The sequence below is a fragment of the Notothenia rossii genome (assembly GCF_949606895.1).
Source record: "Notothenia rossii genome assembly, chromosome: 5".
Taxonomy (NCBI): Eukaryota; Metazoa; Chordata; class Actinopteri; order Perciformes; family Nototheniidae; genus Notothenia; species Notothenia rossii.
The window spans coordinates 73,737,862-73,764,181 of record NC_136903.1 but is presented as its reverse complement, the minus strand read 5'-3'; the positions used below and the strand labels follow the sequence as shown (position 1 = coordinate 73,764,181).

At 40.6% G+C, this 26,320-nt stretch overlaps 4 protein-coding genes across 6 annotated transcripts; 1 reads left to right on the top strand and 3 right to left on the bottom strand.

The window, feature by feature from the left end:
- Positions 1-1,962: 1,962 nt before the first annotated feature.
- LOC307038987 (transmembrane protein 82-like) lies at positions 1,963-4,400 on the bottom strand. 3 transcript variants are annotated; one of them, XM_079680676.1, is made up of 6 exons: positions 4,117-4,400; positions 3,935-4,007; positions 3,649-3,841; positions 2,662-3,103; positions 2,264-2,448; positions 1,963-2,094 (listed from the first exon to the last, which is right to left on the bottom strand). In XM_079680676.1, exons 1-6 carry the CDS (start codon positions 4,196-4,198, stop codon positions 2,035-2,037), a joined length of 1,035 nt encoding a protein of 344 aa, XP_079536802.1. In that variant the 5' UTR covers positions 4,199-4,400; the 3' UTR covers positions 1,963-2,034. The 3 variants fall into 3 exon arrangements, with proteins under 3 accessions (XP_079536802.1, XP_079536800.1, XP_079536801.1); XM_079680674.1 differs by lacking the exon at positions 1,963-2,094 and having other exon boundaries at positions 2,138-2,448; XM_079680675.1 differs by lacking the exon at positions 1,963-2,094 and having other exon boundaries at positions 2,138-2,448; positions 2,686-3,103.
- Positions 4,401-4,540: 140 nt separating this feature from the next.
- slc25a34 (solute carrier family 25 member 34) lies at positions 4,541-10,694 on the bottom strand. The gene is made up of 6 exons (XM_079680677.1): positions 10,544-10,694; positions 9,406-10,156; positions 6,623-6,688; positions 5,999-6,151; positions 5,744-5,878; positions 4,541-5,405 (listed from the first exon to the last, which is right to left on the bottom strand). The coding sequence occupies exons 2-6, from the start codon at positions 9,904-9,906 to the stop codon at positions 5,229-5,231; spliced, it is 1,032 nt and encodes a 343-aa protein (XP_079536803.1). The 5' UTR covers positions 9,907-10,156; positions 10,544-10,694; the 3' UTR covers positions 4,541-5,228.
- Positions 10,695-11,852: 1,158 nt separating this feature from the next.
- On the bottom strand, positions 11,853-24,186 carry fbxo42 (F-box protein 42). Its single transcript, XM_079685313.1, has 11 exons — positions 24,048-24,186; positions 19,712-19,919; positions 18,512-18,791; positions 18,206-18,322; positions 17,722-17,856; positions 15,490-15,643; positions 15,262-15,372; positions 14,428-14,524; positions 14,135-14,191; positions 13,900-14,016; positions 11,853-13,586 (listed from the first exon to the last, which is right to left on the bottom strand). The coding sequence occupies exons 1-11, from the start codon at positions 24,062-24,064 to the stop codon at positions 12,540-12,542; spliced, it is 2,340 nt and encodes a 779-aa protein (XP_079541439.1). The 5' UTR covers positions 24,065-24,186; the 3' UTR covers positions 11,853-12,539.
- On the top strand, positions 21,799-26,082 carry LOC307041780 (SUZ RNA-binding domain-containing-like). The gene is made up of 4 exons (XM_079685314.1): positions 21,799-22,772; positions 23,903-23,952; positions 24,056-24,322; positions 24,423-26,082. The coding sequence occupies exons 1-4, from the start codon at positions 22,722-22,724 to the stop codon at positions 24,532-24,534; spliced, it is 480 nt and encodes a 159-aa protein (XP_079541440.1). The 5' UTR covers positions 21,799-22,721; the 3' UTR covers positions 24,535-26,082.
- The last annotated feature ends 238 nt before the right edge of the window (positions 26,083-26,320 follow it).

The following is a 26,320-nucleotide window of genomic DNA, read 5'->3' as shown; positions in this document are numbered from 1 at the left end:
CCCTCATTGAGTCTGCCTCCTTTTTTCTTCTCCCTCTTTCCTTCTTCCCTTCCCCCACTACATTATATCACTTAAGCCTTGACTCACTATCAGTGTCACATGGCATTGCTTCCATTTGTGCCCCACCGACGTCTGATAATATGTGGGGGGGCTTCATCAGACTCTCCTGGTGGAGCTTTCGTGGTTGAAGGCGGCCGTATAGGAGCAGCAGCAGCATTACAGTGCAATGAATCAGGGCATTGTGCAGGAGGAGATATTGGTGTATTAGGAGAGGATGGGGGGGGGGCATTGAGTGATGTCTGTGAGAGCTCTGAAAAAGCTGCTTTGTTGTGTTTGCTGCCCTCCACTAGAGAAACATATCAGGTCTGCTGATCAGCAAATATTGGGATGGGCTTCCTGAGGCAAACCCTCTACGCTCAAAAGGGAGGATGGAGTGAGAATAAAAGTGATCGGTGTGGGTCAGAGTGGAAGAAGAGTGAGAGAGGGTTAACAGGAGACGGGCTGAGGGGAGTGATGGGGGTCTCTGTTGTTCCTGCTCTGTGGAAAGGAATGCTGCGGTGATGTCACGGCTGCAGGAGGGAGCATGCCTACCGATGACACAATCCCCAGACCTCCAAGCTCCGCCCCCCCCTACAGCCAAGATCCTCATTAAACCCTCTGAACCTCCTCAATGCTTCTACAGAATTAAGTTTCAGTTCACTTTCCAGCATCCCAAAATAACGTTTTACTTTAATCCGGAGTTTTGTGTCTACTTTGGTGAGAACAATGGATACAGAATGCAGGGAAATGAAGAGAAAGCAACAGGAAGAGGCCCAGTAGATATAAAAACAATGATGATTGCATGTTGTTGATGTTGATTTCCTGATTGCAAACATCTGCAGGGGTAGAACCAATACTTCTCAAGGAGAAACGCTGTTAGTTTAGCCAAACACCACAAGTGAGAGCAGGATTACTGCTTTGAGTAACATGCAAGAAGTACTTCAGTAATAAAGTTTGGGGAAATGGTGAGAGCTGGAGGCCAAGATAATGTCCCTTCTAAGGGTCTACAGCCAAAAACCAAGACTGCATTCTCCAAAATGCAACTGGTCTTTCATAGGACGTCCCCCCTTCCAAAAATAGTTTACAAAGTTCCTTTCAAAGGCACAGGATATCATTTACTTCTGCATCATACTTCTTACGTTGACGAGTAACTCATATCATGTGGAATATTAGTGGAGTGTCCCTTTAACTAGTGACTTATGGTTCCTGTAATTGGATATTTGGTACCAATACGGCACCCTTATGTTTAAAATGTACCTACTCTCCAATTTCTGTGCTACTCATCAAAAATATTTTAAAGGTTTTATTCATAAAGGAAGTGTTTCTGAAATAATGTCTTCAAAGTGTGAAGTTGTTTAGAAGATCTAATATACATACGTATAATTAGTGTGTCAAAAATGCATCAAAAGGCTACTTTATTAATTGTAAAATATTTACAATCCCTGACCAAAAATGTGTGCAGACCCACAGTTAGGAAGATCTGCTTTTGTTGCTCTGCCCCACATACTGTACTTTATGCTGTTGTATGAACCTTGGCACCATTGAACACGAGGGAGGCGGTGGAGGTCTTGGTGTGGACATTGGTGTGGACATTTCATCAGCTTTCTGCTCATCTTTGTTCTTATCAAATAACTTTTAAAAGTCTGTTTGGTACAATTATTCTGCTACAATAGAAAAATGATCTGTAATGCAATATATTTAATAAGCAACTTGACAATCCCTTTATCATAACAAAAGTATCAATAATAACAGAAACATCTCCACATCTCCCAGTTCATACTGAAAAGCAGCAGCTAAATGGTGCAAAATCCTCCTCTTGCCTTCTGTTTAAAAAAAATAATACCAATAACAGTTAGTCTACAATTATGGCCTTCAAGTGTGTATTCTTTTATTATGTAAACAGTGTTATTAGGATTCATTGAAATTTGAGGTAGTGTCCGGTTTCGTGATAGATTTTGGGTGCTCCATCAACTGTCATCTGATGATGTGTCCATCCTACGATCCTTCCTTTTGTGATTGAAGTTCGGTTGATATTTTTTTCGTAGTTTCTTCTTCCTAAAAGTGAAGCATGACAAAATAAATGTAATTTTCAGATTTCTTAAAATTACTTACAAGTCGCACAACAGTTCTTTAATAGAGAAATAGTTATACTCGATAAATCGCAGTCCAAAAAGGGAACATCAAATATGTAAAATCCCTGAGTGAAGAGTTTATTCACACAGACCTGTAACGAGGCTCTCAGCAGATCCTGAGAGGGCAGCAGGCTGACCGCTTCCCCCAGAAAAGTGATGAGGACGTGGAGCACATCAGACCAGTTGCCCACGGTCAGTACCAGCACCAGCAGGGCTCCCAGCCGCAGCACCACAGTGTGAAACAGAGCTTCTGTGCCGGGCTTACGCTGCTGATCCTCTGTGCAAAATAAACAACAAAACGTATACAACAATAATATTTATTATTGTGTTTTTGTGGTATTCTATAACCTAATTTTCCATGTATTGTTTTATTGGTGCCATTTTTAGGTGCATCCCTTATGGCCTACTGTTAGAAATGCACAATATTAAACAAGGTTATCTGATCTCATTAAAGAAAACGAGAAATCTTCTTAAAGACCATTTTCCTGACCTCTATACAAGGCTAGACAATCACCTTGGACGTAGACCACCAGGATGGAGTAGCAAAGCGTCAATGGAGTCCAAAACTTGAGTGCATCCTTCTGGGACAGGAAGTGGTCATAAACCGTGGCGGTGGAAGCCACAGCTGCTAGAGCGAAGACCAAGACGACCGCTCTTTGCAGTGAAGCCAGTATGGTGTGTCCGGAGGCCAGGAGGGTGATGCACTTCCCACAGTGAAGCTCTGTGCTATGAAGTGGGTAGAGTCTGGCCACATGGCTCCACAGACTGTGGCTGACACTTGCCAGTGCCCAGCTGAGAGCAGCTGCCAGAAAGAGGCTGAGGGAGCTGTGTGGAGCCCCCTGATGGAGGTAGCCCAGAGCACAGGAGAGCCCACAACCCAGAGTGAACTGGCTCTGGATCAGCAGCTGCTCCAGGCTTCTGCCATCAGCATCCTGAGTTAACATTGGTTTAGGAGTTTGGATGAAAATAGGTTAGACAAGCATTGGAAATATCTACATGTTGAACACTGTGGTAGGGTGTCATTTCACATTGTTCCCCCTGCTTCCACTCCTACTGCTATTTATTAAATGCTTTACTTTATTATTTTCCCCTTTGGTTGTTTGTTTGTTTGTTTGTTTGTTCACCATGTAAAGTGGCCTTGGGTCCCTTGAAAGGCGCGATACAAATGTAATCTACTGTTATTATATTTAAAAATCACAAAAAACACAATAAAGCATGTTTTCTGGTCATTTAATAAAAAGTTAAATAAACACATGGTTAAGCCATATTCAGTTCAACTCTGTTTGAATAAAAAACTACTTAAAAGTACTTTATCATTTACCTAAGATCATTTATCTTAGAGCAGAATGAACTGAAATTAAAGAGAAACATAAGCATAACCTATTTTTCAAACAATATATAAAAAAGAAATATGATAGATTATTTTATATTGTTAAGGCCATAATGCCCCCCTAAAAGATGTGTTTGGGACACTCACCAGTCGTGCTGTTGCCCAGGAAGAAACAGCTCTGAGAGAAAACTCCAGCACGATCAGAGAGGAAACCCTCGATCCCACCAGAGACAGAAGGACCGTCAGGAACCAGAACTGGAGAGATGTGGTCCAGGTTCCTCTCAGACGACTGCCAGTTGAGGAGGAGTCCTGTTTGCTTTCAGTTTCAGTCTCAGAACCACTGTGTAGATGGGGGTAATCAGACAAAAAATGCACACATACACATATAAACACATACATACAATACACAGTTTTCTCCTTTCAAATAACTCACCTGCATGTTTGAATAAAGTTGTAGACTCTCAACAAGTTGCACAGCACTGCTATACCACAGGCACCCACAATACCTTTGAAGCATAAGTAACACCACAGCCAAAAAATAAGTATACAAAGAAAGTACTCTACCCAAAGTCAGATTTTTATTTCGCTGAAGATATAAACATATGATCGACTCACCTTGAAAGAAACAGTCTAGTGGGTTGGAATCTAAAATAATCCATTCAAAAATTCCCAGGATCCAGGAGAAGGGAAAGAACATTTTTATGGTTTCCTTATAATATACAGTAGATACCGTGCTATGATCACCCACCCATGCTTTTCAATCTAAAAACCTGTTTAAAAACTACAAGTCAGTTAATGCTGAGTGCCAAACCTTCACGCTGCCTTTATTTCCTCCCCTTACTGAGCTCCATGTTTAAGGTCCAAAGGTCAAATGTGATTGGAGTTTGTTCGTCGTCATTCTAATCATTTGCTGATCAAAGAGGCTGAAATCCTCTCAAAAACTAGGCTAACAGATCCCTGTTTAACCAGATTAAATAGAATCACCCTTTGCTTACAATGCATCTTAGATATTAAGTAATTAAAAGATGCTGCAATGATGTCCAAGAGGATACAAAAAAACGAATTTATTAAATACATTTTATATATACAAAACAACTTATTATTGTTAATATTCAAAGGCTTGAAGTATTTTTAGGTTGCAATTCTGTACATAAAAACCTCAATTTGATATGTCAGCAAATAAAAACATTCCCATCCGATGTTTTTTTCTCACATTTAACAGACAAGGCAAATAGAATGATTTAACCTGCAACAAATCACGGCAGCCACACTGGGAGATACATATAATACAGAGCTCGTGTTTTAATAATCCAGGCTTGTGTTTCTATCTGAACTAAATTAATATGACTGCGAGCCATCAGGACTCTCACTCCTCTCTTTTTAGCTTTACTGCCAGCAGACACATGCAATTCATTTTGAGGTATTAAAGGCAAAACTTGGTAGTTTGACAGCATACATTTAAATATATTTAAGAAATTGTAGGAAGCCCTGAAAACGTTAGTTTGAGTCTGTGCCACATGTTTCGAACTTTGTGAAGCATTTGATGCTGATCCGTCTTCTTTTCTTCAAACACAGGGAGTGTCACTTAAATTGTTCCACGTAAAATACGCTCATTCTTGTTCTGAGAAAATGTTAGAAGACAAGATTGATATGACTCGTCTGTAGGAAGGTCCGATATTCAGTGTTAAGGTTAGAGTAGCCGAGTGGAGTCAGAGGTTCAGGATGTTTCAGCCCTGTTGATCCTTCACTGTCTGTTGCCTCAACAGATCCCAGAACAGCATGCTGAGCATTGTGTGTGGGGCCAAGCGCAGGAAGACAGGGCCCATGCCTTTATAAAAGCCCCTCAGGCCCTCAGCCTGGCACACCTTCAGCATACAATCTGAAAATCCATGGTACAGACGCCCCTGAAAGATGGATCAGAAAACAGTGTTAGTTTGATTGGCCAGAATTCTTATAAAAAACGTTTTTGTGCCATTATTTAGCGAAATAACACATTTTTATGAAAAGAGTATCTATTTGATTTAGTCATTATTCTATTGCTATTTTAATCCAAAATTATTTATTTTCATTTACTTTGAAGCACAAAACACAATTGAAATAGATGTTTTGCACAAATCTCTACGGAGAAACTAAGCGTTACACATCTGTTGATTAAATCAACTAATTCATTAATCAACAAAAGAGTGTTAAGGAACTAAGACTTTCTTTAGTCGAGGACTTAACATAGGTTATTTAAACTCACCCTACGAAACTCATCCACGGGCTGATTGTATAGTCGTGTACTGATGACGTCAAAAGGTGTCATGCTGACGGCGACAGCTACTCCGCTGATCATGGCGGCTATCAAAGTCGTGAGCCAGCTGTTAGGACTAACCCACTACATAAAATAAAATAAATGGATTACAAACAGATGTTGACTTGTTTACTTTTTGGCTGATGGATTGACGACAACTGTTAAATAAGTGTTATAAAACTGTCAGCTGTTTATCTCCTCTACCTGGGAATGTGACAACCATTCCTTGGCTGACGTGAAGGTTGCCAGTTGAGCAGCTGATCCCATCATGACTCGAGGCACGGCCCCATTCACACCCCTCCACAGACCAATTACACCGTCTCTTCTATATATGGTAACAAAGGCATCAGACACTCCCTGAAAAGAAGAAAACAAAGGCATTGGTGTGCTGGAAGTAACAGATAATAGCACTTAATGATACGGTGTATATCATGTGGTGGTAGATGTTGATGGAAATATGTTGAATGGATTGAAAAGCCTTTTCCAATGCATGTATTGTTTCACATCAGCGCACTGTATGTAGTCTGACTATAACAGTAGTGCAATGCCGTTTGTGTAAGAACGTTTCTTGATGGCATTGAGACCACTGGATCTTGTGATCAGAGCTGTATTTGTATTCATTCATCCCTACAACTTACAGACATTAAAATCAGTATATAGAGTATCTAGATATAGTGTTATCGCATTGTCTTCCTAAATTATAGGAAAAATAAAGAAGGCTTTTCATTTTTTATGTAAAACGCATACTATTTTCCTAAGCATTTGATGACATGTTTACTATGACATCCTTTCAGATGAAACAACGAATAATGTATTCATGTGTCTTACCAGGTGGTTATGCTGGTGGCCTACTGCTATGGCCTCCACAGTCTGAGCCTGCAGGTGGGTCTTCACCTGTAGGGAACAATGAAGCACAAATGATTAATCAGCATTCAGCCAATATTAAATTCTAGGCCATAAAAAACAGACTAATTATTGTGCATACGTCAGTTAATGTCCGTGTCAGATGCAACAATGACAGGTAACTCTGCTAATAATGACCAGGTTTGAGTCACATAACATAATCTTGTTGCGAGAAATAAATTCCTCAGTAGTCCTCAATTGAGTCCCTAAAGATCAAACCGCAGTAATATCATGCACAAAACCAAAATGGCTCTCAAGTTGATCTTAATTTTTAATAAAAACGACCTTCAGCCCTGCGTCCTTCAAACACTGCCAGCACCAAGCAGCCACACGATACTGTATATTTCTGGCAGCAGCGGGTAGGTGGAAGCGGAGTGTGGAGTATATTTAGTGACCTAGATATAGTCAAATGTGTTGTCAAAACTATTTTGTCTTTCCATGAGGGTGCAAAAGGTTGGTTTGTGTTTCCATGACGGTGCAAAGATGGTTCAAATGTATTGACTGACAACTGAGAAAGAATCACAACAACACGACTCCTGCCGATTTAAAAGACATGCAGAGGACATTCATAAATTGCAATTCAAGAAACAGAGACAGACAGGTGTGAATGTCTAAACATTTTGAGTCTCGTCTTGTTTTATAGATGTACTTAAAGCTGAAGGGGACCTGGATGTGATGCGGTGGTTAATCAAAAAATATTTTACTCATCCATGTGGACAAGTATATTAGTCATCCTTAGATCATAGTTTTATCTTGTATTCTTTCCAAAGTAGATGTCATTAAAACCTTCTCTGAGATTAAGCTGACCACATACACCCATATAATGTCTCTTCCCTCACGAGCGCTCATGCTGGATTAAAATAGATGTAGGACATTTGAGACCTCTTTGAAATCGAGCTTGTTGGCTTTCCTTTCTCACATTATGTTAAGTTACTATACCTTTGTTGAAGCTGAATGCTTGTGGTTTGAAATGTCACCTTTTAATTTAAGTTTTTCCAAATGTATTTTTATACCTTTTTCCAAATAATTTATTATTAGGTTGTTTCAAAACGGACCATGTACAGTTAAAAAAAATAAAGGTTACCACCATAATTTCATAGCCTGAAACTAAATTGCATTTGTAGTTCCTTGGCAGGTCACAAGTAAAATACAAAAAACTGTATTTTTGAGGATCTGATAGACTTTACTGAGTGAGTACATAAAGTCACAGATTAGAGGATGGGCCAATCCATTTAAAATGTTATACATCATGCACAGGTTTGAATATCATCTTAATTACTCAAATCTCAATAGATTGTAATAGAAGGTGTTTCTGTCCCCATTTATTTTACACAGATAATTTGCTGTTGTTTTCATGTTTTCCTCTTTAAACTCCTTTAGAAGCTTTCCTCTTTATATTTTCCTTTAGTGACAGAGAAGTTATCGTTGTGTCTAAACGTTTTTCTAACTTCACTTCATACAATTCTCAAATCGACTTGTACATTGAAATTGTTAGTCGCAGCCATTTTTTCACCTGTCCGTGCTGGTCTTGAAAATAATACTTTGTAAGGCGATTTAAATAGAAAGAGCATCATCCAGATTTACAGTAGAACCTTTCCTTTACTATAGAAACACACCATAAAAAGTATGACTAATAGTGACTGATATGAATGACCTTTGGACAGCTCTTGCTTTATCGTGTTACGCAAGCATTGTGCGTAAATGAACAGTGTAATCTAACTTCACTTTATAGTGGCTGTCGCTAATGCGTTTACAAAGCTGACAAATGCATTTTGTTGCTACAACAGGTGCAAACATGGTCTGATGGTTGAGGTCATAGAACAGGTGTATTCAAACTACATAGTCTGTTTGAGTAAAAAGAGTGTTACACTAAACCCTTTTGCATAATTTATCTGAAGCTTAACACAAAAAGTAATTAATTACACATATCGTCTTTTCACATGAGCTCACACCTTCTTTAAGTCAGTGGTTAACAACAGTGGCTGTTAATTATTTAATTTATTTGGTTTTCTTTAACGTGTTACAGTTGGAGTGTAACCTAATTTAAGGAGCCACCATTGTGGTACATGGGGTTTCAATTTCCCATTACATCTAGTTTTTTACCTTAAGGGTTCATACAGAAACCCCCAAATGACCTCATGGCAGATATATTGTCCAACATTAAGAGGACTTATTTCAAATGTTTACAAAAAAGAGACAACTACAACCCAAGATTATGTTTCAACGGTAACATTCATCTTTTAGGTATGCATTTGTTATACAGTAGCTGGCCACAACATAGCATATACTACAATGGCTTGTTGTAATACATACTGATTTAATCGAAAACATAAAAGAGCTGAGATATACTGATCAATTGTGACCAGGAGCTATCAATGGTTTCCAAAGAGAAAAACTGATAATGTCTAATTAAAATGGACAGTAAGACTTCAGGTAGATGTGTATTAATTTCCATTTCTATGCTCTGGCTCTGTGTTTTATTGTCGCTGAGGTTTTCTTTTTGCGAACCCTGGCAGCAAAACAAATGTCCCCTAGACTCTAGACTAGAGGGACAAGAAAAATGACCTTGAACTTTAACACAAAATACACAAGAGAGTCTGAAGAGGGTAAAATTCACTTCAAACTGCTCACACAAGAACTGCATCCTTTGATGAGGGGAACTTCTGAAATAGAGGTTGCTTTAAAGAAAGAAACTGTAGTAAACTTACCAGGTAGGCAGGAGAGGCAATGAAGGCCCCCAGGGCCCCGGCCACAGCCCCTGACAGCAGACTCCCCCCGTGGAAGGAGGTGACGCCCAGAGATTCACAGTATGAGTAGGAGCCCAGCCTCACACCGTTCATCACACCCTGGTACATCAGCCCGGCAGAGAGTCCCTTCTGCAGGCCCCGGAGCCCGTCTGTTCGGCCCACCACCCACAGGGCCTGCAGGGCCCCGCGGTAGTGTCTCTGGTAGGACCCCCGTGCACGCAGCTCTCCCTGAAGCTGCAGACGAGTCTTTACCACCTCCAGGGGGTTGGTGAAGACACAGGCAGCGCAGCAGGAGAAAGCTCCCAGAGCAAAGTCCAAAGGAGGCCAGACGACCAGAGGGGGCCGCGAGGGGCCGAGGGCGCTGCGGGGTCCCGCAGACACAGTGGATGCCATCCTGTGGGAAGGCTGGGCACCAAACACAGACTCTTCTGGTGAATGTTTCAGCAGCTGAACATCTGTCATCCCTGGAAGTGAGTGTCCTGCCAGTGTGACTTGTCCCCCTTTAATCAGTTTGTTAGGGAACAGGGATTGTGTATCTCACGTAGTACAGGACAATGAAGTCAGTGATAATATCAGCTTTTGTGATAACTGATCTAACATAAGTTTGGTATGTGTCCCCTGCGACAATGCAGGTCAGTGAGCGCATTGGTGTACCTCTGTAGAGGCTTTCATTAGCTTCCTTGACTGTCAGTCTGTTCAACAGAGGCACCATCTGCAAGAGAATGTATTCATGTGTAAGTTATACAAATAATCATTGTGAGGTTCAGGTGTGTTCACAAAAGGCTGGACAAAGAGTGCTTGTGCTTCAAGAGACAGACTGTGAGGTGTTGGAATGGAAACATTCAGGTATTAGCACATTTGAAGCCACTAAACCTGAACAAACGATAGAGGACATCTTCAAGAGCAGACGATCTCGCACACTGAAGTTCACCTGACACTCACAAGCCACCAGCAACTATAGTCAAACTCATTCAAACCAACCTTTAACTTCATTAAACTAACACGGTACAAGTCACACTCAAATAGAACAAACTACTCTCCTGAGCCTTTTGAAAGTTCTGGAAAATGTCTCTTCTTGATACTTCATTCAGAAACTCACAGTCTTTGGTAATCCTCCTGTGCAGCTCCATTCCTCCTCTCTCCCCCATCATTGTAAACATGTGTTCTCAGCACATTCATTGTCAAGGTTTGCTCCCCTTAAATCTCACCGGAGCCTATACGGTTTCCGTGCTGTTTGTCACGTCATCACATCCCCGGGGCTGCACCAATCACAGCGTTGCCCCATTCCCTGGGCTGCACCAATCACAGCGCTCCGCTCCGCTCTGCCCCCGCACTGGACCTATGGGATCTCTCTGGGTAAAAGGTTAATGTTGGTCAAGGGGGGGGGGGGGGGGGGGGGGTACTGTCTGAGGGAAAGGAGACGATACTGACTCTCAGGTGTCTGAACAAGGTTAATCTGCTGGAGATAAATGAGGACAATCTCAGAAACAAAACAAACAAACCCGTGCTCTGTTTTACCTGTGAACTATTTGTTTAACTTAGTTTAACAAACCCGTGCTCTGTTTTACCTGTGAACTATTTGTACTGTCTGAGGGAAAGGAGACGATACTGACTCTCAGGTGTCTGAACAAGGTTAATCTGCTGGAGATAAATGAGGACAATCTCAGAAACAAAACAAACAAACCCGTGCTCTGTTTTACCTGTGAACTATTTGTTTAACTTAGTTTAACCCAGACATTTAGTTTAACCCAGACATTTTGTTGTATAAAACATAAAGAAAAACTTACTCACAACTGCTAGGTGTTTGTTTTTAAATTAGCTATAAATGATGACGAAAAAAAGACTCGTCTACTGTATGCAGAGCAGACACTTGAGGGCGCACTTCTACAGCTCTTTAATGATTAGGGGAAAATAAGTCTTGAAATGTGTAACTCAACCTACAAATCAAAAGATGGGTTGGTTATATTTTTGAACCATTTAAAAATAAGCAGAAAAGGACTTCCGTTTCAATAAAATGTTTTCAATTCAAATTAAATGTCAGTCCACGAATGAAAAAAAAAAGACCTAATGCTAATAACTTCAACATTCAATGACAATTTCATAGAAATTTGACAGGTTTTAAATGCACAACTTACAATTGCTTATTGCAAATGTAAAACTTTCTCAAAGCTAGTTTTCAAAGAAATCTATAAACCCAGTAGTGTTTAAATATTACCATTAAGCATAGAGTCCTTTTTAAATATCATATTTAGGTTTCCAGCTGCATGTAAAATCAATTATGTTGGATGGTTTTACTCATCTCAAATTAACATTTTGAATAAATGTTCAGAAAAAAAATGGACGTTTGAAAATTGTAGATTGATGACAACTTGACAAACCCATATGATGAAGAAGTTCACATACTATGATTGAAGCTTGTGATCACCAAATAATAGACTTGATGGTGAGATATTTTTTAATTGCAGTAATGTTTGATAAACACACACACATACACACAGCAGGAATTTAAAGACGGTGACCGACCAGACATGGAGGCCTTTATTGTTTAACTGTTTATAGTACAGTGCCACATCTCTCATCCGCCATGGCGCCCGACACAATAGTCAACAACTTTTAACCACCACCGTGCACACATAACACACACACACACACACACTCACACTGTTTTCTGCATTGCAGGTTTAAAGAGCGATACAAAAGCAAGGTAGTCTATAAACGTTTCTGCGTCAGTTCTTCCAAGAGTTCGGAGGAGGGCGACACAGAAAAAAATTAATGTTATTTTTTGGTTGATCACCTTTTTGGGAACAACAACAAAATGTCTTGTCTAATCATTGCAGTCACAAATACTGACACACCCATACCACCAGTCAGTATTCTCATTCAACCAAATGTTTTTATCAAAGTGTAGTTAAAAGTGTTGTATTTTGAACGCTTGCAGGCAGAAGGGATAATAGTGAATTTCTGAAGTGGAACAACTAACAATGATTATGTTCTTTTCCCATAATCCTCTCTATAGGAAAAAGGCCTTGTTTGTCATTTCCCTTGTGTGATCACAGGGCGGAGCGTCCGTCCTACCCATCCCGCCTAAAGCTGCATTACCTCTTAGCGCGTACAAAGTACAATGCGTTAGTTTTAGGGTAGTACTTCACATTCTGTTTCTTGTCCATGAGGCCACCAAAAATGATGAGCTCTCCTCTTCCCTGTACCACTGTGTGGAGGCTGGTCTCCGGAGGCCCTGTTACCGCGGCGGGGGTCCCGTTCCCGTAAACTCTCCAGGACACCACCCGCGCAGACTTGGCCCTGGAAACATCCAACACGTACATCTGCATAGGCTTGCAGTTGAGAGACTGGTATAGAGGTTTCCCTACGTTCAGGCTTTGGGGTGGGTGATGGCCCAGACGCCGTGCAATAGGTGGGATAGCGTGTCCATCAGCTCCAGCAGCCTGCGGAGGGCTGGAGGAGGAAGACGGAGGGGTTCCAGGTGGACCGGCTCCTCCACCGCTTCCTCCTCCAGGAGAAGCCCCCTGTGTCTGAAGGGAAGACGATGACGACGGTAAAGATGAGGAAGATTTGTTTTTCACTGCCTCCAGACCTCGTCGTAAGGCAGCGGGGGACACTGCTCCTGGGGGAGTGTGTGGGGAGCCGGCAGGAGGGGTATGCAGGCCATTGGTACTGGGCACCTCAGGGTGCTGAGCGGCAGCAAGAGGAGACTCCCAGCCATAGTCTGTGGAGGCATTTAGGAGGGGCCGTGAGGAAGGAGAGGCAGCCTGGGCCGGGCTGGTCTTTGGTGAAGGGGAGGATCCGTTTAATAACGGGGGAACTGCAGGAAGAGGAGGGCTGTCTGGGCCTTGTGAAGGAGACGGCTGCTGGGGGGAGGAGGGGCTCCCTTCTCTGGCCCCTCTCGCTGATGGCCGAGGTCTCAGCGTGCCCCATCGGCCATTTACACAAGGAGCCTCTTCAACTGTTCCCAGGACAACGCCGGCCGCCCCGCTCCGAACAGGAGACTGAGAGCGCAGGGAAGGCGGTTCGGAGCCCAGAGGGCCCGGTGAGGCACTTATCGGGGAGGGCCGAGAGTTAAGACTTGGGCTGAGAGGTGCACGGCCAGATGGAGCTTGTGAGAACACCACCACACACTGGCCCACCTTTAGGTGAATGAAGAGATCAGAAATGAGACATTAGTGATCATTCTTATTCACATACATGCAGAATATGACAACAGCCAAGTACTTTTTTCAAAATGAAGGTTTAATAAAAAACGGGGAAACCCACTAGTCATTTGCAAGGGATAGCTTTGTTTTGTTTTCTTCCGGTATGTCATGTTCAAAGTCGCAGGCAGGGTTGGAAAACAGTGGAAATGCTGCGGTGGTGATTTATTTGTATATCTGTTATTCATTTAGCTTGCTTTACGATGACCAGCGAAGACAACTTGAAAAGGGTTTTAAGACAGACACTTACTCTACAAGCTGGGTGACACCACAGCTCTGGGGCCCCGTGCTCCTCGTTCTCCACCTGCAGCTGCTGCCACCTCCATGGTGGTGAATCCATGTGAAGGAGCCAGGCATCTTTAAGGAGCTTAAAACACACAAGACAACCGTTTAGATCAACCTGGTCACTTAACGTCACATGGAACATTTGCCAATAGATTAAAGATGTGTTGTTTTGATACTCGAGTGGATAAACAAAAGCTTACTGCATTAGGACCGCCACAGCCTCCCAAGATGAGCAGCGTCTGATCATCAATCACAATCTAAGAGGAAAACATTGAATAGATATCATTTCATTTGATTTAGAAAAGGGGAAGTTTCTGCTACATAACTTGCAAAATGCATGTAGAGGGGAAAGCAGGACAACAACTCTACTTTAAGTATCTTTATCGTGAGATCATTAGAAGTAAAAAAAAAAAGAAAGAAGATCAAACAAGCAATAACATGTCTAAGATTGAAGGAATGGAATATTTGACTAGTTTGAATGTTTAAGCCTTACTTGTGATTGGCCTCCTCGCGGGTGGGGTAAGGGGCCAGATATGGGGGGTTTGGACCAGGACCATTGCTCCAGATCCAGAACCCAGACTTCATTACTCCTGATCAGAACCATCAGAGACAACACGGTGAGGTGTGACAGACACAGATTTCAATCTCAGTTACAATTCAATTGGGCGCGTTCACACCGGAGTACTTTTCCCCGTACTTTTCCCGTTTTAGTTCCGTTAGTACCCCTTATGTTGCGTTCACAACAAAAAGAGTACTTAGTGCCGGGAACTTTTACCCCCATTTTTAGTGTCTGCTAGAGAGGTGGTACCAAAAAAGTACAAATTTCGATTGGCTGGGCGAATTGCAAACTACGCCCCGTAAAACTCTGAAAAGTTTTGTGAAGCCGCCATTGTATTTGCTGGCATTAGCATTATTAGCATTAGCATTAGCCCCGCGCACCAACGGAGAGAGAATAACTTATGGCAACACAAAAAAAAACATGGGAGCGGTGGAGTGATGAGGAGGTGTCGGCGTTCTGGCGATTTACTCAGAAGGCCAGAACTCCCCCAACTCCAGGGAATTCCGGCCGGGGACTTTGGGTGGCAGTATACGCTGTGAAGTTGTTTGCGGCCTGCTAGTAAATCCAAAGCAGAAGAAGACGAAGTGACGTCAGCGGCTCATTTGCATAATCTTCCAACAGGGAACTTATTCCGGTGTGAATGAGATCTGTACTCAGTTCCATGGGGGTACTAAGTGCCGGCACTAAATACGGCAAAGTACTTGGTGTGAAAGCGGCTCATCTTCACCTTTGATTTGTGCCGCTTATATTAAAAAAAGCAATTCTTACATTTGCCTAGCTCCTAGTGATCCACCAAAAACCACCATGGTATTTCCAATCACAGATGAAGAGTGACCAGCCATCGGTGGAGGTCCATGTGTTGTTACTATACAGTTCCACCTGAGAGAACAGAAGAAAAAGAGAATCACAAAAAGTTAAAAAAGACAAACTAAAACGTAAAATTGAATCACATGCCACAACTACATCCTTTCGCTCCAGTAATGAAGTCTGCCTCACCAGTTTTTTGAAGGAGAGTAGGTGTGGATCTCATCAAAAAACCTTTCTGGTTGGTGCAGTGGATATGGGCTCGGCCGCGTCCATCCCCCAAACAGCACTAACAGATCTTTGTGCATCACTAGAGTTGCCCCAGCTTTAGGAGATGGATAAGAGCCTGAAATGAAAAGACCAAAGATAGGAAATCACATTTTCTCTATAAGTATGATGTTATATGTGTGAATTAATGCAAAAAAAATATATATATATATATATATATATATATACCTAAACATATAAATCACCTTTGAGTAAACTGTTCCTTAATACATTCAGTGAAAAAGACCAAACAGAAATGGAAAACACAGCACAGGGTGAGACTACGTGATTCTTTTTCCGTTTAACCCAGTGGCGAACCGTGTCTATCACAATCAATATATACGCTCTCATTCAGTGCAACAGCCAGGGCATTCTATCAAGGATATAGAATACCTTGGTTGAAGGATATTCTACCCAGAGACCCAGAACAAGATCTGATTGGTTGCTTTCTTTTCTAACACAAAACCACTGAAATGCGTAGTGCATGGTCTTAGAAGGACAAACAAATCAACGTAACACTGTAATATTACAGATCAATAACACAGATATGCTGATGACACTGTCATTTATGTCCATGCAAAAAGCAAGGCCCAAGCTGCGGCCAAATTAAATGATGCAATGGTTCATGTAAATCAATGGCTTACTGACTAACAGCTATATCTGAATGTTAAGAAGACAGTCTGTATGTTTTTTAGCAAGACCAACACTGTATCACACTGTGAACCCAAGGTCTATTTGTCTGGGGAGGTCATTCAAACATTTACACATTTTAAATATCTAGGCATTATCCTTGACACTACTTTATCCTTCAAAAAACAAGTGAGAAAGGTAATGCAAATAACTAAATACAATCTAGCAAACTTTAGATATATAAGGAACTGTTTGACAACACCTGTAGCAAAACTCTATATGACTGCCATGATCCTTCCCCACCTAACATACTGTATGACCAGCTGGACCCAGGCGAATAGCACAACATTAAGGCCTATCCTGTCACTTCACAAACAAACTCTAAAGGTTTTGGACAGAAAACCTAAGCTATACCACCATTGCAAAATCCTGGACAAACATAACCTGCTCAGCTGGGAAAATATTTTAATATAATAATATTTTAAAACACACTGATGCATGTCTCATTTTTAAAATTCTAAACGGCAAGGCACCCCCACCACTCTGCACTTTTATACAGCAGAAAAATTCAAACAGCAGAACCACAAGGTCTGCCCAAAGAGGGGACTGTGTAGTCCCTCTTAGGTCCAGTTCCTTTGGTAAACACTGTTTCTCTGTGAGGGCACCAACACTCTGGAACACAATACCAAAAGGAATAACACCTCCTATCATACATTTAACCACAATCATAAGAACTGGCTTTTAAACAATCAAAAATGTGAACACTTTTAACTGTATCAAGCAGGCATGATGATATTTCATCTGTTTGCATGTTTCTTTGTTCCTCTCTATGGTTGTACTGCTATTTATTTATTGTTGTACTGATGTTGTCTGCTGTACTTTATTTAATTATGTTTTTATTTTCTAGTCTTGTTGTGGTCATTTAACATCTTGCCAAGGACAACAGTCGAGAATTAGCCTGCTGGCTAATACTGGCTCATTTACAGCAAATGTGAATTAATGTGCACTGTCCTTTAAATAAATAAACAAACGAACAAACAGATACGATTCTCATTTATTCATTTTATTTATATAATTAAATCGATTTTTTGTTTGTTTTATCTGAGTGTTCCAGGGTATTCTCTGAATACCTTGAAGGCCCTGACGGTTCGCCACTGGTTTAACCTCACATTCAAGTGACAAAAAAACTCACATTAATAATATGTTGCAGTAGGCCAAACGTCTCGCAGTAAGGTGCTCTTTACAGAAGTCTTTACCTCTTAAGCCATAGCATGCAATTTCATAAAAAGTGCACTAGTAAAATAATTTCCCTCAATATAATTTTATCAGAGCTACATTTTCATTACACCTACTGTGTATTCAGTTGCTGCTGCTGAGCATATGACTACTACATTAACTTAATGTGGTTCGCCCTCCCACAGTTCCCTTACATAAGCTTCTTGTGCAGCTTTTTTCTTTTTTTTTACCAGAGTAACAGCTCACATTTCTGTTTACTGTTAAATGTTACTGCTTGTAACCTACTCATACCTGAGGCTAAAGGGCGGATCCACTCCTTGCTGTTGAGGTCAAGTCTCCACAGATCATTGAAGGCAGCATTGCAGCTACTCTGAGTGCAACCCCCAAACACATACATGGACTGGTTTGAGTCGTAATAACATGCACCTGCAACGGAAAGAAGATCAATTAACCCCAACACACAGTGGACTCTAAAGAGTTGTGTAATGTCAGTGTAATAGTATTTTCTCTACATCAACATGCACTTTGAGATGAGTAGCATTTTTATGTCAGTGACATCAAAAACATATTTATTCTCTTCATGAATCACTAAACTTGCAATGGGCAGGAGCCAATTTATCTCCTGCACATTCATAATATTTTCCACAGCTTAAATGCACAGAAACATTTTGAGATGTTTGATAACCTGAAGTTCTTTTGCTTTGACTTCTGGTAAAAAACGGTATATTTGACCACTCATTTTGATACGATGTAGAGTAAAGCAGCATATACTGACTGTGTGAGAAGCGCTGAGTTATTGGGGTTCCTGGATATGGGTATGTGCGACTTTCCCACTGGATATTTCCCTCCTGGACAGCTTTCAAGAAACCGTGGTAACATTGATAAGCAACACCTAGATCAGATAAAATAATTGTTAGCAACACACATTTTACAAGTGAACTTTGTTCTGCATTTAAGTGTTACTTTTTAATCGGCTCCCTCTCAGGTGTGTAAAGCTAATGTTAACTCATACACACTGTAAGGCTAACCAGTCCCACTCAGGATTCAGTTTGATACAAGACTATGTATGTGAGAGGCATACCTTTAATGAGACGATACCACTGCTTACATACAAGAGCAGCGGTCTTGTGCTCCTGGTAAGGTGAGAGGAAGGACAGAATATATTCAAGAACTTCCTCTGGCAACTCAACCATGGTTCTCCCCCCTCGTTTGGCACAATTGTCCATGTTCCCTTCTTGTCGGCAGGACCCCATGTTGGCCTCTTCCTCCTCTGTTATCCCAGCAGGATCTGCACCATCATCTTCTGTATCCATGGCAACAAAGCATCCATCCTCATTATCAGGGGAGCGGGACATTATCGTCTGAGAAACGGAGAGACATGTTTTAGATGTATGCACTTATCTTCGTTAGTATATCTTTCATCATCTACAATTACCTACACTGTATCTACGGTCAATATACACCATCTATTATAATACTCACCCTTTTTACACTTGCCCTATTTGTGTTTTATCGCATGTGTGCTACTCAGATTTAACTAGGATGATTTCCTTAAACAAACTCGAAATAGAATAGGTCTTACCAAAGAAAGCCAATGTCACTGAAAAGCTATAACCACAACAGTTTTGTGGCATGGTGCTCATCAGTCTTAGTTGTCACACCCAATGTCTGAAACGGGTGGTGCCCTTTCTTTAGACTTGGCCCCCTCTTATATCGTTAGCTACATCAAAATAGCTGTGGTTAGCCATCACATACTAAATGAAAAGCTGAACTGCTAATGCTACCACCCTAAAGATAACCACCCATAAGAATACATGAAACATGGTACAAGCCATGTTTAAAATAGGACTTGCTTTTGTTACACAACACTGACTAACCGGCGGGTAAGGTTGTATGTTATAGGATTTGACGTTGGATCCTCAGACAATATATGTTAGCACTGGCTAACGCTAGCTTACTGGTCGTGAGCATCCAAGCTAACGTTAAGATTCATTTATCATAAGCTAACGGTGTTAAATACAGCTTACAAGTTTTCTTATAAATACATTTTCCGAAAATGCAAAATTGTTACGTATGTAAATGACACGGCAACCTTTTAGGGCAGCAGTCTCGGCTACAGTTACACCCATCTAACTAACAAGCTAGCTAGCTGATATATCCAGTCTGCTGCTGATAATCTATGCTAACGCTAGCTCGAGCAGAAGCAGTAATTAACTAGTTCCTCTAATGTCAGACACATTATGTCAATTTCACCCCTGCACTGTTGCAGTATTGTTAATACCGTTGTTGTAGCCGTGGATATTTGATGGCCGTGAGTGTTTGTGTTTGCTGTTCTTTCCCCCGGTATCAGCTCCGGAGTTTCCTCTGCAGCCTCCAAACAGTCGCCATCTTCCGCTCTGTGAACAACGTCCTCCGCAGCACAGCGACGCAGCACCGCCGCCGACCGTCTGCACCAGGGTGGGTCTCCTGGACCAACACTGCGCCCCCAGCTGATACAGGGGGATAATATTTCAACCAGGGGAAAGTTAGAATAACGCTGTATAATTACCCGATTTTAAAAGTGTAGCAAATTACAAAATACCATCATCGTCAATTATAAATGTTATCTTGGGAAATCAATCAATGCATCCTTTTGAGAATGGGTGATAGCCTACCCACAGGAGGATAACACAGAAAGTGGAATAGATTTGGTGAACTGTCCAAAAAAAACGTTTATGCATTTAAATGAGCGCTGAGAGTGTAATGGCTCTTTTTTTTAAAGAAAAAATGTTGTACAAACCTCAACATCAAATAATAACAAAACTTAATTACAAATGCATGGTTCCAACAAAATCACATTACATAGATTACATCACATGCAAAATCATAACAATAAAATATGGTACAAATATATAAAATAATAATAATTAGTGTTTTTCAAATAAAAACTATACAAGTATACTAATGACTGCTTATATTTACTAATTAAGATGGAAAATACATTTGAAGATGACATCTCTTGCTATGTTTGGACTGTTTACACCAGGGGTCTCCAAATATTATTTGGAGACCCCTGGTGTATAATATATATTACCTCACTAGAGGTGAGGTAATATAGAGGTGAGGTAATATACCTCACTTCTAGTGAGGTGAGAAAAGAGGTGAGAAGAACAGAAGCCTCTTGCTAAGTTATAAGTTAGCCAAATCAATCAAATAGGTAAATTAAGCTTGATACTTGAAAATGCTGTAAGAAACACAACAGCCTTCCTCACAGCTCTCCAGAGGGTTTCATTTATTTAGTTTGCAGCTCATGTATTAAAACAGAAACTTCAGATTGCATAAAGATGTGTTATGCAAATAAGTGATTGGGTTTTTTATATGAACTAAGATTTTGAACATTTTTCCAACTTTAATTTATTTAATTTATTTGAAAAGTGGGCACACATGATACTGTGATATATATTTGTACATAATGTATTTAATTAGTACAATATATGACAAGCACAAGTTTAATTTCATTATACTATTTTAATTAGCTGAGGGCCATTTCGAACTGGGCAGCGGGCCTCATTTGGCCCCCGGCCGTAGTTTGGACACCCCTGGTTTACACCCTCTGGACTTTGAAGTTATATTATTTGGGATTAATTATAAGCTCATTGAAGCCTCTATACTTGCTTTTTCTGAAGTTTGACCATAAGTGTGCAATATAGAGTGGTGTACAATATGCTCCCCTAAGAGACATTTCCCTCCATCTGTAGGCGCACACTCAACTTGCATGTAACGATGACATTTATGTTTGATATGGAAATGGTCCCTTTTTAATACAATTAATACAAAAAATAAAAGTGCTGCAATTCTGACATTTGTTAGACGGTTAAAGGGTTACATTTGCCGGTGTGTGTGTGTCCACTATCTTTGTTTTTAAATGGGCACATTGTATTGATCTAAATTATACTTAAATGACCGATAGTAAAAGAGAGGTGGTTACATTGTATATCAATAATCCAAATCTGCAAAATAACTAAAGGTATAAGGTTGTAAAAGTATACAATTGACCTCTGAATTATATTGGATAAGAGTACTAAATTGCCCAAATGTTGTAAATTGTAATACTCAAGTAAAGTGAAAAAATATCGAAATGTACTTAAGTACTGTACTTGAGTTGAGTAAATACTACATCTACTAAACGCCTCAAAAAAAGTAAAACTGTTACAGGATTTGTATTTTGAAAAGTAGGCCTATTTATTTATTTTATTATATCATAACTTAGTACTTTTTTAACATATGTAACATTAAGCTGTCTGTGGTTCTTTCCTGCTGTAACGATGCAAATATCCCCTCTGTGGGACTAATAAAGGTATTCTGATTCTGATTCTGAAAAACAAGGAAATCTATTTGCCAATTTCTGATGCTGTGCTCAAGTCCCTATCGTTCATTTCCACATCCGCCACTTGTTTGTTACATTCATATACTAGTTACAGCTATTATGTTGGGTCATTTGTGGATTTCCCTTTCATACAAACGGAACTATGATGCAACACAGTTATATTTGCAGTAACTTTCATGGCATTCATATAATTTCACGTTTGCCCTTTAGCGTTCTTACATGTCTAGTGGTGTGTCGGTGCCACGTACAAGACTTGAACGCAACACTTCCCTTCGATACCACGGTGTCACACAAACAGCCTCAAAATCAAATATAAACAGCCTCAGCCAACTCTCACCGCTCTATCCTCAAACAAAACAGTGCGAATTAGTGCACATATGTCTAATTGTTAAGTTACACGGATAAGGCGTCAGTCAGTTAAATGTCACATTTGAATGACTATTTCTGCCCGTTAAGTTGTGTTGTCGGAGGTTAGCAATTGGACGCCACCTAAGCTAACGTCAATATAACGTAATTTCCCCTCTTGTTTTACGGCTATACTAAGAGGCACTGCTCCCATGTTACACACTATCTAATTCAGCTGTCAACAATCCAACACTATTGTTTACACACAGTGTTTTTCCGTCCGAGCGACGTCTGGACCACACTGGATTTAGCGAGGTCGACATTACGCCAGTTTTAAAGTAGCAGTCAGCAGCAGCCAGGGGGGGATTGCCCTCAGTTAAGCATTAGCGCTAGCAGGCTAACACGCGGCCAAGCGGCGGGTTGTGAGTTTGTTCATCGTTCAATTCTCATTTGATCACCAACACCCGTGAGTTTGAGCTACCCGTGGGTGTGTGTGAGCTCTGCCCAACATCCCATGCACCTCTGTGTGGATGAGAGAGAGTTAGAGGAGCCGGAGAGCTAACCAGCAGTCCTGTTAAACATGGAGGATGAAGAGGTTGCAGAGAGCTGGGAAGAGGCGGCGGACAGCGGGGTGAGAAACACTAACTTTGTACAGATATTATTCTAAACAAGAGTTGAATTCACATATCCAGTCGCAAAGCAATGATCCGCAATACTCTCTGTGTGTCTGGCGTTTGAATTCCTGATTTAAACATGTTTTTATTTCGGGTTGTTTTTTCATCATAGAAATCAGCTTGTTTTCCTCACCGAGTCTTGTAGGCCTCACACTGTCCCATAACAACACAGGACAAATGCTGGCTTCATGACCATTTATTTACCGAGAAAAATGATCTTATAATGTTTCAAATCCCAATGTATATCCATAAAGAAAACTTGTTTTTTTTAAAAAAGTCAACTTTTTCAAATGTATCTCATTTCTTTAGACCCAACTATTGCGGATATGAAAGGCTGGACTTAGTCATGTAATACCATACGACCAACAGTTGACCTAAATTATATATTTAGATTTTCAGCAAACATATTTAGCTGATTTGTCTTGCCTTGTTGGTAGATTGGTGGATTTGTTGGTCAAATGATCTGTTAGCTATACAGACGGTCCACTTTCTATGATTCTTTTTTTTGGTAACCTATCCCCACTGTCATTACATTTTATTTTTCTATTACAACATTTAAAGTGGCTGCTAAGCATGACCATTTCACTTTTGTGACCCAACATGATAACATTATTATGGATTAAATGGAAATGTTATGGTTGAGTTGCTGCATCATTTTATCCTCTCATCCTTATTACTGCAAACTGAAATCCAACTGCTGGCAACATTTTGATATGATGGTGAGATATGTACAGTCTACCATGTTTTATCACAAAATATACATCTCAACTTCTGTTTTAAAAATGAATACAACAATGCACTCAATAAAAAAAACAAGTAAGAGCTGAGTACATTTCTTTACAAATGGTCAAGTATGTGATGCCCCCCATGATATATTACACATTTTCAATTTGAGGTCATCAGGGAATATTATCCACAATGATTCAACCATTCCATAATATCTGAAAAAACTTAAAGGCAGTTTTCTTTATTTCCATCAATAAGGCAGCAAATTAAATATCTGGTAAAAATGTTTGCTGTTCAGGTCAATGGTACACATAATCAACTTGTTGGATTACACATGTCTTACATTTGTTTCTCTCCCCAGGAAATAGACAGAAGGTTTGAGGCCAAACTGAAAATAAACCAGGAGGCAAAGTAAACAAAGCAATTTATCAAAAAGAATGGTAAATGTATGGTTCTAATGGATATTATTTTCTTACAGTAATTGTATATCTCTCACTTGTTTTTACCTGTACAGGAAGTCCATCCTGGGGTCTCGTGGCTCTCCTGTTCGGACTGCTATTGTAATTCAGGATGACTCTTTGCCTGCAGCACCCCCACCACAAATTAGAATTTTGAAACGTCCCTCAAACGGTAATGCAGGAAACCTTGCGTCGTCGACTCGTCCCTCTCAGCAGATGAAGTCTCTGGCCCAGCGGGAGGCAGAGTATGCAGAAGCACGAAGAAGGATCTTGGGTAGTGCCTCTTCAGATGATGTGCCTCAGGACAATCCAAGCCAGGACAGGTAAGACAAAACAACAACAAAGAAGAACAACAACAAATAAATTGACATAGTACCTAAAACACTATTATTCATTTCTTCTCTTTTCTTCTCATATCATAAGGCCAAGTCGTATGAGCGTGCAGCAACCTTCAGAACCAATTCGTCCAAACACTCATGTGATCCGCCAGCCCAGTGGCCCGGATGGCACATCGGGCTTCAGACTCTGCAGATAAACAGGAACTACTTGCTGCAAGGAATCAGCTGTCTACCTAGGAGTGCATAAAGGGTGGCAGTTAAAGGGGTTGTTTGTGGTATGAAGAGCAGAGCGGTGGGATGAGACAAAATGTAACAGACAAAAGTATTACGAAGACGCAGCATGGATTGAAATGAGCTTCTCCACCCTCTCTCTACTCTGCTTACTGGCATGGTCTTTGGCTTTCACATTGTCTTTTCCTTCTGTGGAAAGCTGCAAGGGTCTGGCAGAGATCCGCCAAAGATCTGAAACCCCTTCTGTTCCACACTGTGAACAGGCTTTGGCCTCACATCCCTACACACTGTGATACTTTGATGCCACATGAGGTGCCCTATGATTTTAAGTATGATTGGCCAGACAAGGACATCAGGTGTCTGTCTCTTCAGGGAGAATAAGAAGAGCTCTCCAATATGTGGGAGTTCCCCGGAGAGAAGCAAGCTAACAAGCTGGCCTTACCACTGATGGAGTGTGGATCATGGCTGGGTGTCCACCGGAGAGCTGGCCTTAGTTTGTTGGGTCCAGTGGAAATTAAGTGTGTGACAGGGCTGGGAGTTTACTATGTGTCCAACAACTTGAATGCAAGTGAGAGAAAGTCAAACTGATCCAACAGTTTGAGGCTCCAAAGGGCATTTTTATACTGTAGTTGTGTAACAATGGCGGAGGCCCATAGCAGGTCTTTCCACCATCCATAGGCCTCCGTTCGGCCCTTGTGGCCATGAAAGGAACGCCCGGTGGGCACACAGCCTGTGGCCAAAGATTGCAGATCTCAAGGACAGAATGTCACTAAATCAAAGCTTATTCAAGCAATAAGATGAATTTACTCCCTGTATTATTTTTACAAACTGCCTAATTACCTGTGCTGTGTTTTCTTTGAAGTTATCCTTTTTTTAAATAGTTAACGTTGTTATTTTCCCCATGTTTTTATTTTTCTGAGACAAAAGTATGTTTGAGATCAGTAGTTTGCCAGATATTAGATGATTTAGCCTTCAGACTAAACTTTATTGGTAGTGTCATTAAATGTTATGAAAGTGGAAGAAGTCGGAGCTATTCATGAATTGAACATCTTAAGTCATTGTGCATTAATGTCCCAATGTGTGCTGCCTTGCTGTTTATCTTAATTGCTGTGTTGGAACCTCTCTTACAGCCAACTGCATTGCATCGGTCCAGACAAGAGGATTTTGATCAGTTTTCACACCAGTTTAAATATATTGACTGATTGTGTTAAGATTATGGTTTAGTCTTCAGAAATAACTATTTGATGCCCAGCATGGAGGATGATACAAACATGACATCTGTGTTTTTTTGAAAAAGGTTAGGACATTTTTTGTTAGAACTACAAATATGAACACAAATATTTTGGAAATCTCAAACTTTATTATTTTCCTTAACAACGAAGCCAAATGTCCCTTGCCCGGATTGAATGTCTTTCATGTGGTGTTTTTCCACACAGAGATACACCATTCTTTGCTACCCATTGAAATAAAAGTTTGCAAATCATGAAATCAATAAACTCATCAAATACTGATAATTACTGCAGCTATTTTTGAACTATTTGACACTTGTATGCCTTAAATGAAAACATATTCCTACACACACTTTCCAACAAGTAGTGCTTGCTAATATTGAGCTTTGTGTGTATTGTAATAGGATTTATTTAACAAAATAATGAACCAATGTCATTGAGGCACAGTTTATAGCAGCAACAGCTTTAGGCATGTAATAAATCATATTCAGTAAGCGTGCAATAACGCTTTTGTTAAGGAAGT